Source organism: Lissotriton helveticus, chromosome 9 (assembly GCF_964261635.1).
Source record: "Lissotriton helveticus chromosome 9, aLisHel1.1, whole genome shotgun sequence".
Classification (NCBI taxonomy): domain Eukaryota; kingdom Metazoa; phylum Chordata; class Amphibia; order Caudata; family Salamandridae; genus Lissotriton; species Lissotriton helveticus.
In genome coordinates this window covers 1,266,693,089-1,266,706,243 of record NC_136070.1, presented here as the reverse complement: position 1 = coordinate 1,266,706,243, position 13,155 = coordinate 1,266,693,089, and the positions used below count along the sequence as shown (strand labels likewise).

General features: G+C 39.7%; 1 protein-coding gene across 1 annotated transcript in view; it reads left to right on the top strand.

Annotated features, from left to right (window-relative positions):
- LOC144782453 (phosphatidylinositol 4,5-bisphosphate 3-kinase catalytic subunit gamma isoform-like) overlaps positions 1-13,155 on the top strand; it is a 120,797-nt gene that overhangs the window by 82,355 nt on the left and 25,287 nt on the right. The window contains exon 10 of the mRNA XM_078661829.1: positions 1,253-1,364. Coding sequence (XP_078517955.1) covers positions 1,253-1,364 — 112 coding nt within the window. The remainder of the gene's footprint in view (positions 1-1,252; positions 1,365-13,155) is intronic.

Below are 13,155 nucleotides of genomic sequence, written 5' to 3'. Positions count from 1 at the left end.
GTAGGTCAAGTGGATAAAAGACTGGATAACTTCCATCAGCTCCAGGTGGCAGGGGTGTAACACAAGCCCCTGCACCCCAGAGGCACGGGGGGGGCAGACCTTATGGGCCCCCAAGCTCTTCTGAGGGCCCCCATTCAGGCCAGGGCAGTGAATATATGTAAACTATGATAGACTCAGGGGCCCTTCACTACATTTTGCAGAGGGGCATCATTTTTTGTTACACTGCTTCCAGATGGTTCTGGCTACCCATGCGCTTTGAGCACTGAGGACTTCCACAGAAGGACCACAACACACGGATTTGCTAGAATGCTGATCCAGAATTGAAAGCCAATCTTGAAACTTAGCAGATTTTTGTCGAAAGATAGCACTCTGCATTGATTGGATTGCATTTAAAAAAAACGGCCCCACTATAAAAAATCTATAACTGGCAGGTCATGACCCCTGTTCCTATATTATTATCTCCCCACCAACCCAACTGGTTTAGTTCAATTTGTATTTATTTAGGTACATAGGGCCCGATTCACAGAACTAACTTAAGACAAAATCCTAAACTTACTACTTTTGGTATTCACAGAAGTTAGGATTTTGTCTTAAGTTTGTCTTAAGACAAACTTAAGACAGACTTAAGACAGACTTTAGTTAGGATTTTGTCTTAAGTCTGTCTTAAGTCTGTCTTAAGACAGACTTAAGACAAAATCCTAACTTTTGTGAATACCAAAAGTAGTAAGTTTAGGATTTTGTCTTAAGTTAGTTCTGTGAATCGGGCCCACTGAGCACAGACGTAGCTGTGATGGCAGTGGAAAGCTTAACTGAAACAAGTTGGTAAAATGCCTAACAAGTAACTGTTATAATGGGGTTAGAAGAGAGTTAGAGGTACCCAGATTTAGGACAGAGAAGGGTCAGTCAATTTGAAGGGACAGAGGACTAGAACGAAGAGGATTCAATGAAAGAGAATGTGTTCATTCCAAAAGTTAGGCAAACATTAAACCAAACACTGTAAACGACAATTTAAATGTATGCAAACTATTGCACAGTTTTAACAACAAAACAAAGATTATTTTGTATTCAATGTGTGCATATTTTATTGTTTAGTGAGAGAAGTATATTCCTAGAAGCTTGTCAAAGTTTTAAGGACCCCATGCTGCTGGTCCTGTTACCCCTAACTGGAGATAGTGAAACCTTCTGTTCCCCTGCTGCCTCCTCAAAGGCTGTGGTTAATGACTAACCCTGTTCTGTGCTTCTGGATTCTCAGTACTACGAAGCCATGGAGCGGTTCGTCACCTCGTGCGCTGGTTACTCCATCGCGACCTACATCCTGGGGATCGGAGACCGCCACAACGACAACATCATGATCACCGACCAAGGTACTGTGAGCGAAGGGCGCTGCGTCAACAGTGTAAACATCCTAGGGCTGATTTACAAGCCCCTTGCGACATCTTTATGCTGCCGTTGCATCACTGCTATGACGCAGTGGCATTGTAAACAATACGCCACTTTGCGACATATTTACAACGTGAGGTATCCAGGTAGAAGCATCACATTGTAAAGCCTTGTGCCAGGTATAATGTATGAAGGGGGGGCATTCTGACGCAAGTAAGCCTCGTAGAAGTCACACAGTGAAATCTATGAGATTTCACGGAGTCACTTTTACAACGCCGCTGCATCAAAACCTTAAGGAGTGACGCAGCATATTAGTAATAGGCATTCCTGACCATTGCTGGAGTTGCGTCGTGCTTGCGACACGACTCCAGCAATGCGCTGCCCTTACGCCAAAAGATGCATCACGCATCTGTCTAACCTTGCACCATGGTGCACCGCATTGTAAATGTGACACATCCATGGTGGCGCAAGGGTTTACAGGGCGCAAATGAACTGACGCATCTCTGCTAAAATACAGAGATGCACCAGTTCTTGTAAATCTGACCCCCTGTATGTTGAACTACTGCTGAAGTCGTTGTCACTTGAAGTCAATCCTAGCTTGCCTCTTAACCAACTTGTGTAAGCCAAGGCCTGCTGAATGGCCTTACATTATCACATGCGTACAGTAGCAGGTGTCCGGGCCCCTGCACATTCCTGGGCTTAGGCGGTGTCTCCTGTAGGTACCAAGGAATGGACAGGAGAGCTGAGCTCTGTCACTAATTACAGCTGCTGGATTGCTGAGCCTATCTTACCATTTATGCTGCAATAAACATTTTCAAGTTGCCTGGGGGGGTAAAGGACCAGAGACCAGAGAATTCCAACTACAGTGAGTCCAGTTTCGCCAACATTAAGAACCAGGAACAGTGGGGCCGATTCACAGAACTAACTTAAGTCAAAATCCTAAACTTACTACTTTTGGTATTCATAGAAGTTAGGATTTTGTCTTAAGTTTGTCTTAAGACAGACTTAAGAAAAAATCCTAACGGAAGTCTGTCTTAAGACTGTCTTAAGTTTGTCTTAAGTCTGTCTTAAGTTTGTCTTAAGACTGTCTTAAGTTTGTCTTAAGTTGGTCTTAAGACAAAATCCTAACTTCTGTGAATACCAAAAGTAGTAAGGTTAGGATTTTGTCTTAAATTAGTTCTGTGAATCGGGCTCAGCAAGGTTAGATAGGCTTTATTGCAAATTAAAAACCAACCTGATGTATATAACTCTCAAGAACATATTGTAAAGGTACAAAATCACCACAGGATATCCGAAACGTTGAGTGAAATGTAGACTGAGTAGCATAAAGCATATGAGAAATTCAGTTGCCGCAATGCAGAAGATAAGGAACAAAATGTGGTGATTAGTGTATAGGTTTCGATCCTTCAGTTTATGCATGAGTCCTCTAAACTTGTCCTAATCTAAAGTTGAAAAATGAGAGAAATCTAGTTAAATCAAGGAAAGCAGGAATGTGTCAGCTTTGTGGAGACTTCAGTACAAGTTCTCCAAATCAGGAAGTTGCATAGCATAAAGCCACACAATAAGAATATCACAGAGAGGTCTGTACCCCTCCGAGTCTAAAGGGAATCTGCTCTAAACTAAAGACTAAAGTATGAACAACATTTAAACCCACAGAACATTCAAGAATTCCATGTGATCAACTCCAGTATCTTTCCAACTTAGAACAGTAGGAATTGGCACCATTACTCAGCACCTTCTTGTCCCTCGTCCCACAGTTGAACATCGGGATGATATTGAATGTCTCCCGTCTTCAGATAGGACATGAATAGGTGTACTCCCTTAAAGTTCGTTAGCACCTCTCGTCCTTGCCAAAAAGTTCTCCTCCCAAGCCTTACTATCTCTAATATACAGTAAGCCTTTCACTAGCTATGAGATCATGTTAACGCACCTGCACAGGAGAGAACATTGCAAGACAAGCAAAACTTTCACGTTGAAGATTAAACATTGAAAAACAAATACTTAGGGTCTTAGGCTAGGGTAGCTTAATAAAACATTTAAATGTACATTTCAAATACATCAATAGGTGTGCACCACGTGCTTTTTGAAAATAAGTTCAAGACGTGGATAAATGTATACATCATTACGTAAGAAATGTACTTTAGGTAAATGGAGTATACCTCAAAATACTCAAACGCAGAAGTGAGTGAGAACTACAATCCTTTAACACTAATTTGAAAACATTAGGGTACATACTCATGTGAGTGTCTAGTTTTTATAGTGAACACACTTCAGTCATATGTTTAGTGCTTCTCTTTACGTTAATAAGTTTAAGGCACACAGTAACTATATGGTGTTAATGCACGTAAATATTGCGCTTCTGTGACCTATAGGGGTGGAGCTTAAATTGCACGTCTCCACAGCCATAATAAATGTAATATAGAAAATAAAGTATAGCATAACGCTGTTCAGGTGTTGACCACAGGAACGCCTCGTTAAAGCACACACGGGTTGTGGCAGCCCCTCTCTGTCCTCTATACAAACTACTTCAGTGTGATGGAGGGTAAGTGTTTGAAATAAATGCACAAATGGAGTCACCACACCACATATCCTCTTAACCCATTCTTTGCACCAGTCGGCCAACGTCCATCGCAAACACTACCACCGTAGGGCTGCGCACATCCGTTGGCCGATGCGGCCCCGCCCACACAATGGAACGCCCCGCATCGCGGCAGAATTGCCGCCACAGTTAAGGTGTTAATTATGAAGTGCCCAACGTGTGGTAATTGACCAAATCAGCCCATCCCCTTCTCCACCAAGGGACAGTGTACGTGTCCAGACCTCAATAAGGAAAGCACAACTGTTACCCCATTGAATAGAGAGGTCGCAAGACTGGTGTGGGCTGTGAGGGGGCTCCCTCACTGTCCAAGTCACTGACATTCATCACTGTCCAAACAGATTAAGTCCCAGAGGTACACAGCTTTCACTCAGTGTACACCTGGCTTAGATTTGATGACTACAACTAGGCAACAAACTAGTCCTGGGACAAGGTGCATGAAGGTGTCTTGTGTACCAAACCAAAGAACGGAACAGTTAAACAAATCCTTTTTTGTGCAGCAATTATTTTTATTGGCATAAATCAGGTACTGTAAAGAAATTCTAAAACATTACAGATTGAAATCAAGTTTAATTAAACCATAGTAAAGTTTAACACAGATGTATGCATAAAAAAAGGTGAAAATCAGTCTAAGAGTCAAGAAAGCTAGGATGGAAAAATAGAAAATTTGACAGGAAACAGTGGGGTTGAGGTGTTCATTGCAATTCTATGAAAAGTCTGAAAAATTCCAAAAAATGTTATTGAATTTTTAGGAGGTGTACTTGGCCCAGGTTGGAGTGTCTTGTGAGGGCAGGTGGTCAGGGTGAGCGACAGGTTTCTGAAAACTTTTACCTTCTGACTTAGAAAAGCTTTCAGTTTGAGACAGTCTCAGGAGGTTGAGCCGGGAGATTGTGTCCCTCACGCTGATGTTCCATTGGATCCAGGTCCTTTGGTGGAGTCCAGTGAATACTATGTGGTGACGCGCAGAAGATCCAGTCAAGAGAACAGCCACTAAGACCGAAGGATGATGAGGCGTCCCAGATGCAGGTCAAGCCATCTCCAAGCTTCTTGTTTTCAGAATCCGGTGGCCCGGTCACTCAAAGCATAATGCAATGTCCACTGAGGTTCTTAGAGCCCAAATGCGTCCACTCGAAAGTGGTCGCAGGCTAAAGGTGGGGTGCCTGGAAAATCAAAATCAGAAAGATGAACCAAAAGATCCAAATCAAATCAGTACACATCCCTGCTCTTGTGACCATTTTGTGTGGTGCTTCACACCTGGTTTCAATGCATGTGATGCTCTTTGAAAAGTTATTTTCTGTTTAGCAGCTCCATCTGGTTGAGTGACTTTCACAGCTGCTCAATACACAGGCACCCAGGGGCAAGGTCCACAGTAAGCCAGTTGTGCCTAATCCACAGTTTTAATGTTCCAGATGACATGTTCAAGACACTGACTCTTTAATTACTGGGAACAGGTCTTGTGGATGGAAGATTCAAGTAGGACCAGGACAGCTCTTCGAACGTTCCTCTGGTGGGGAGCAACAGCCTGTTTGTGTTCAAGCGGCAGGGATGTGTTCTTGGTTTCTTGGTGCCTTGGGGGTCATTCTTCTTCTGAAGTTACAACCAGCCAATCATTGAGTTTTTCAAGGAATATCTTGTTTTGAATTGGTACACAGACCAATCCCAGAAAAGATATAGTTTTACTACAGTGTGATGTATTTCCTGATTGGGTGAATGCCTTGGATATTAGAGGTGTCCCAATAACGTAAGCAGTAACAATCCAATATGGATCAGTAAATATATAAGCCAGACCTTTCTGTTTCCTTGCCCCAACCACTTAAAACTGGTTTATGTAACAGGCGTTCTAGCATCCACTGCTGATGGCCCTGCAGGCTCTTCCACAAAGCAGAGCAGCAAAGAATAATGCACTGGATGCCCACCTAAAAGACATCTCGGAGTTATGAGACTTATCCAGTGCCACACAGATGGCACATACCCTATGGCTCCTCTTTCCATTGGTCCACACACTGCATTATTGTGCAATGGCTGACAGAGTTACATCAAATATCTCATGAGCAGCGACTCAAGGAAAACTTTATGGAAGTGGTTCTTAACGGTATGCAGACAAAATATCGATATTAAATATCGATATACAATTATGTCGAAGTTTAAATATCGAAGGGACATGATATAGAAGGTAAGTAATATCGATAGATTTAATATCGATATTAGTAATATCGAAGTTTGAAATAGCGATGTCAGTAATATCGATGTTAATAATTTCGATGTTACTAATATCGAATTTTAAATTATTTTTGTGTATAATATTATGTATTTATTATGTTTTTAATTTATTTTTATGTAATTTCATTAAATGTATTTTAGTACTGTAGCGGGTTGTGGGTTTATAGGGGAATAGGGTGGGAAGTAATTTAATTATGTTAAATTAATTATTAATTAGTAGGAATTATAAATGTATTTTAATGAATTGGTAATTAATTTTAATTAATTGGTAATTAATTTTAATTAATTGATTAATTGATAAATCTGTTCTGTAGCGGGTTGTGGGTTTATAGGGTAATAGGGTGGGAAGTAATTTAATTATGTTTAATTATTAATTAGAAAGAATGATACATTTTTTTAATTAATTGGTAATTAATTTTAATTAATTGGTAATTAATTTTAATTAATTGAATAATTGATAAATCTGTTCTGTAGCGGGTTGTGGGTTTATAGGGGAATAGGGTGGGAAGTAATTTAAATATGTTAAATTAATTATTAATTAGTAGTAATTATAAATTAATTTGAATTATTTGGTAATTAATTCTAATTAATTGGTAATTCATTTTAATTAATTGATTAATTGATAAATATGTTCTGTAGTGGGTTGTGGGTTTATAGGGTGGGAAGTAATTTAATTATGTTAAATTAATTATTAATTAATAGGAATTATCAATAAATTTTAATTAATTGGTAATTATTTTTAATTAATTGGTAATACATTTTAATTAATTGATTAATTGATAAATATGTTCTGTAGCGGGTTGTGGGTTTATAGGGAAATAGGGTGGGAAGTAATTTAATTATGTTAAATTGATTATTGATTAGTAAGAATAATAAATTAAATTTTATTAATTGATAATTATTTTTAAGTAATTGGTAATTAATTTTAATTAATTGATTAATTGATCATTATGTTCTGTAGTGGGTTGTGGGTTTATAGGGGAATAGGGTTGGAAGTAATTTAAATGTAATTAAGTAATAATGTTCTTTAATTAATTGTTTTGTTAATTATATAATTGTTAATTAATTATTAATTGGTAATTAAATATTATTATATAGTATTTTTTATAAATTTTTTGGTTAAAAATATTTTGCTGATCATGTTTTTAATAATTATGTATTGGTATTTGTAAATGGTTTATATTTATTTAATAGTTAATATTTTTATTATTTAAAAAAAAATATTTATAAGTTTGTTATTTTTACCCCTACGCTATCCAACACTTTCCCTACTGTTGCACTCTCTGGAGTTGGAATAGTAATTGTTACCCCTACGCTATCCAACACTTTCCCTGCTGTTGCACTCTCCGGAGTGGGAATAGTAATTTTTACCTCTACGCTATCCAACGTTTTCCCTACTGTTGCACTCTCTGGAGTGGGAATAGTAATTTTTACCCCTACGCTATCCAACACTTTCCCTACTATTGCACTCTCTGGAGTGAGAATAGTAATTGTTACCCCTACGCTATCCAACACTTTCCCTACTGTTGCACTCTCTGGAGTGGGAATAGTAATTTTTACCCCTACGCTATCCAACACTTTCCCTACTGTTGCACTCTCTGGAGTGGGAATAGTAATTTTTACCCCTACGCTATCCAACACTTTCCCTACAGTTGCACTCTCTGGAGTTGGAATAGTAATTGTTACCCTTACGCTATCCAACACTTTCCCTATTGTTGCACTCTCTGGAGTGGGAATAGTAATTTTTACCCCTACACTATCCAACACTTTCCCTACTGTCGCACTCTCTGGAGTGGGAATAGTAATTTATACCCCTACGCTATCCAACACTTTCCTTACTGTCGCACTCTCTGGAGTGGGAATAGTAATTTTTACCCCTAAGCTATCCAACACTTTCCCTACTGTTGCACTCTCTGGAGTGGGAATAGTAATTTTTACCCCTACGCTATCCAACACTTTCCCTACAGTTGCACTCTCTGGAGTTGGAATAGTAATTGTTACCCTTACGCTATCCAACACTTTCCCTATTGTTGCACTCACTGGAGTGGGAATAGTAATTTTTACCCCTACACTATCCAACACTTTCCCTACTGTCGCACTCTCTGGAGTGGGAATAGTAATTTATACCCCTACGCTATCCAACACTTTCCTTACTGTCGCACTCTCTGGAGTGGGAATAGTAATTTTTACCCCTAAGCTATCCAACACTTTCCCTACTGTTGCACTCTCTGGAGTGGGAATAGTAAGTTTTTACCCGTACGCTATCCAAAACGTATTTAAATGTTTTTATTAGTTTTACATTGTTATTAATTGTTATTTATATTATTATTTTATGTATATAAATGTATTTGTAATTTATTATATGTTCATTTATTTATAAGTTATTAAAATAATTATTTTAGAGTTATTATTAATGAAGTATATACTATGTATTATATCTTTATTATTATTAGTTTTTATTTCATTATTTAATAATTTTAAATATTATAATATATTTGTAACTATGTGTATTACATTTATAAGTATTATTTTGTTAATATGACATTGTTTTTTTATTAAAATAAAACGATATTTTCTAAAAAACTATATTTTTGACATCAATATATTTTTTTCGATATTTTTGTACTTACCTTGTTAGAGATAGGATCTCGATATTATTGTCCTCGATATTTTTGTTGCGATATTTTTGTAGGTAGATATTTTTGTGGTCGATATTTTGTCATACATTTGTTCTTAAGTTTTTGACTTCCGGAAAACCCCACTTAATCATTACTGGAACGCGGGGACCCCCACTAAATCCTTATTGGAATCCGGGGACCCAATCAGGGGACCCCCCATGAGTCATTAATGGAAGCTGGGGACCACAGCATAATAATTGTCGATGATATGAAGCTCAAAACAATACACAAAAAATACAGAGAAAAGTGTTCATCAAAGAAATGCACAAATGATGACACATTTAATTTATTTTGCAAACATATAACATATAAATAAAAAATAAATAAATAATTGTAATTGAAAGGTTGGAGCTTATCTAAATTCAGTTGAGGTCACTCATCATCCATACTATATTCTGTTTGATGCACTTGCACTGCTCCCGCGAATCAATCCGACAATACTAATTTAGTTTTTAGCCTCCAATTTCAAATTCCTACACATTTACAGTAAGTTTTAAGTTTTCAATTGTACATTTAGCTTCTTATTTACATACAGTTTATTAATCTGGTAATATTATTTCATTTTCTAAGTAGTCGCGGACACCTGAGGAGGCTTCGCCGACCCCCAGGGGTCCCTGGACCACAGGTTGGGAACCACTGCTTTATGTTCATTCTCAGAGGAGACATGGTCCTGCCTTGGCTGCCGTCAGCTGTGAGTGCAGCATCTTGCAGGCACCAGTTGTGTTTTGGACTGGGCTCCACATGATTATAACACATACGTAGGTCGAAGAAGATGATGACGTGCAATCATCTTACACTAGGCATAACAGACGTAGTGCCTCTACGCATATTTCCGTGAAGTTTAAAAAAACTGTGGAAATACGCTACGATCCCTCCCCCTCCCAAATTCTTTAAAAATTAAAAAAGAAGCCACTTACCTACTTGTCTGCTGCCTCCCCTGCCTTGCCGCTCTCCTTCCTGCTCCTCGCGGCCTTCTTTAATGAAAAAACTCCTACATTGTGCATGTGCGCGTGCGCGTGCGCACGCGCAAGACATACATTGGAGGTTTTTTTTAATTGCAGAAGGATGCAAGGAGCAGGAAGGAGAGCGGCCAGGCAGGGGAGGCAGTATACACACAGGTAAGTGCCTTCATTTTTATTTTTTAAAGAATTTGGGAGGGGGAGGGAGCGGCTAACTCCGCTCCGCCACGGAGGCGGAGTTTTGCCTACCGCTGCGTTCGCAACAGAGTGCAGAGAAGGCAAATCTCCGCAAACTCCACTTGCGGAGCGGATTACCCGCCCAGGCTTAATGTGAATGTTATTTACATTTTGACAGCTCCCTGTATCAGTCTTGTGCTCTGAAAAAGAATCAGAGAAGATTCAGTGGAGCAGGGGTTGCACTGGGAGTAACACCTCTCATCTTTTTATCAGAGGAAAAGTGACTGAAGCCTGTTCAGCTGGCCTCAGGCTACACCAAGGGTCATCAATCTATAAGTCCTAAATTGACATAAAGGGGGTGGCATCATAGCCAGATTCCTCACATCTCAGCATGCCTAAGAGTGCAGAGGAGGCAGGGCTCCCTGGACTTGTGTACATTATGTACATTTGCTTGAATTGTATGTGTACAATTGCCCTTCTGCTCACCTCTTTAGCAGATCTATCCCTCTGTGTCATTTTATTTAAAAGCATCTTAAAAATGGAGAAGGCCTGTTGCTGAGGACATAGAAGATTTATTTATGTAGGGCTAGAATAGTGAATAGGGCTGGAATTCCCAGTTTCTCTACTGAACATCCGAGATGGCGAGTGTAAAAACACTGCAGAAATTGCTGGTTCACAGCAGCGGTTAGCACTGGTAATAAAGGCAGCTGATTTGAGAAGCAGATCATATAGACCTGTCTTGGGGCCAGATCTGACCCATATCATATTTTCTGTCAATGGTCAGCACAGGTTCCTGAAACAAGAGAAAGGCGACTGAAAACTTGGAAAGTCCGACTTAGGATCCTTGTTTATGTCACTAAACAGTGTCAGAATTGGTGGATGTATGTGGGTAAGAGATAAGACAACTGTACATCAGAGATGTCATTAGATGAGACTTGTTAGATTGGATAGAGTATACTTATGTCGGCTCATGATGGTCAGAGACGTCATTAGAGGAAGCTTGCTAGATTGGACAGAGTATACTTATGTTGGATCATCATGGCCAGAGACTTCCTTAGAGAAAGCTTGCTAAATTGGATAGAGTATACTCATGTTGGTTCATGATGGCCAGGGACATTGTTAGAGAAAGCTTGCTAAATTGGATAGAGTATACTCATGTTGGCTCATGATGGTTGGCGACGTCGTTAGAGAAAGCTTGCTAGATTGGATAGAGTGTACTTATGTTGGCTCATGAGGGTTGGAGACGTCATTAGAGGACGCTTGCTAGATTGGTTAGAGTATACTCATGGTGGCTCATGATGGGCAGAGACGTCATTAGAGGAAGCTTGCTAGATTGGATAGAGTATACTCATGTTGGCTCATGATGGCCAGGGACGTCAATAGAGGAAGCTTGTTAGATTGGATAGAGTATACTCATGTTGGCTCATGATGGCCAGGGACGTCAATAGAGGAAGCTTGTTAGATTGGATAGAGTTTACTCATGTTGGCTCATGATGGCCAGAGACGTCATTAGAGGACGCTTGCTAGATTGGATAGAGTATACTCATGTTGGTTCATGATGGCCAGGGACATTGTTAGAGAAAGCTTGCTAAATTGGATAGAGTTTACTTATGTTGGCTCATGATGCTTGGAGACGTCATTAGAGGACGCTTGCTAGCTTGGATAGAGTATACTTATGTTGGCTCATGATGGTTGGAGACGTCATTAGAGAACGCTTGCTAGATTGGATAGAGTATACTCATGGTGGCTCATGATGGGCAGAGACGTCATTAGAGGAAGCTTGCTAGATTGGATAGAGTATACTCATGTTGGTACATGATGGTCAGAGACGTCATTAGAGAACGCTTGCTAGATTGGATAGAGTATACTCATGGTGGCTCATGATGGGCAGAGACGTCATTAGAGGAAGCTTGTTCGATTGGATTGAGTATACTTATGTTGGCTCATGATTGTCAGAGACGTCATTATAGGAAGCTTGTTAGAGTGGATAGAGTATACTCATGTCGGGTCATGATGGGCAGAGACGTCATTAGAGGATGCTTGTTGGATTGGATAGACTATACCCATGTTGGCTCATGATGACACAGTACAGTAACTCCATTACACATCAATGCACAGGCCTTTTGGACGTAGAACTAACCCAGTTTGGTTTTCTGTTTCTGTAGTTCCCAATTTTGTTAAGAGGATTTGGTCAAATGAAGGAGAGAATATCAGGATTTGGCCTTTACGTTCTGCACTCAGCAAGTTTGCATGAGGCCACAACACTTCCTTGTAGAGTGATATCTAAAGTAAGGATGTATGACATTACAACGCATGCTTTTACATCGCATGCCTTTACAATGCAAGTATTACAACGCAGTCCATTACAACGCATAGTGCTTTGGGGTGCTGGATAGTGAATAGTTTAATTTACTATTCCAACTCCAGTCCCCGTGGACACTAGGGAAGGTTATTGGATAGTAAATTAACCTATTCCCTATCCTAGAGCGCCCCCCAGAGCAATGCGTTGTAATAGTTTGCGTTGTAATGGTTGCGTTGTAAAGGCTCTGCGATGTAAAAGTTGCGTTGTAAAGGTGTTTACCCTAAAGTAATAACACAATTTAAATGTGATTTAAATGTGATGGAGTGACCACCAAGACATGGTTGATGATCATCTATCATGCGTTAGTAGTGAAATGGATTGAGCGTCACAAATCTGTAAGGTACACCACAGCATAAATCAGTGGAGGAGGTCATGTTCCCACTGATGCATGTCGGGCCTGTGCACAGTACCTGATCTAAGTAGAGCCTGCAGGACACCTGGCCAGTCAGGTGTGTGAGCCCTGGGAAGAATCTGAGATGGTCATCGATTCACCAAAATGCCAGGCGAAGTGGAAGCGACATGACACACACTTTGACCTTAATGACATCCCAGAAAGGGACACTGTATGACATTTGACCTTAAATCTCCCCAGCAAATGGCTGTCATGCCCTTCTCCCTGAATACATAACAAGAATTGCCATCACTGAAGCTGCATGATAACTTTATTATTAATATATCACAACACCGAACATTTTCATTTTAGATACCACTTTTAGTAGGATGCTGGCAAAAATTTTGAACATGGTGAGGAATAATACTTGACCTGAGCTGTAACAAGCGAGT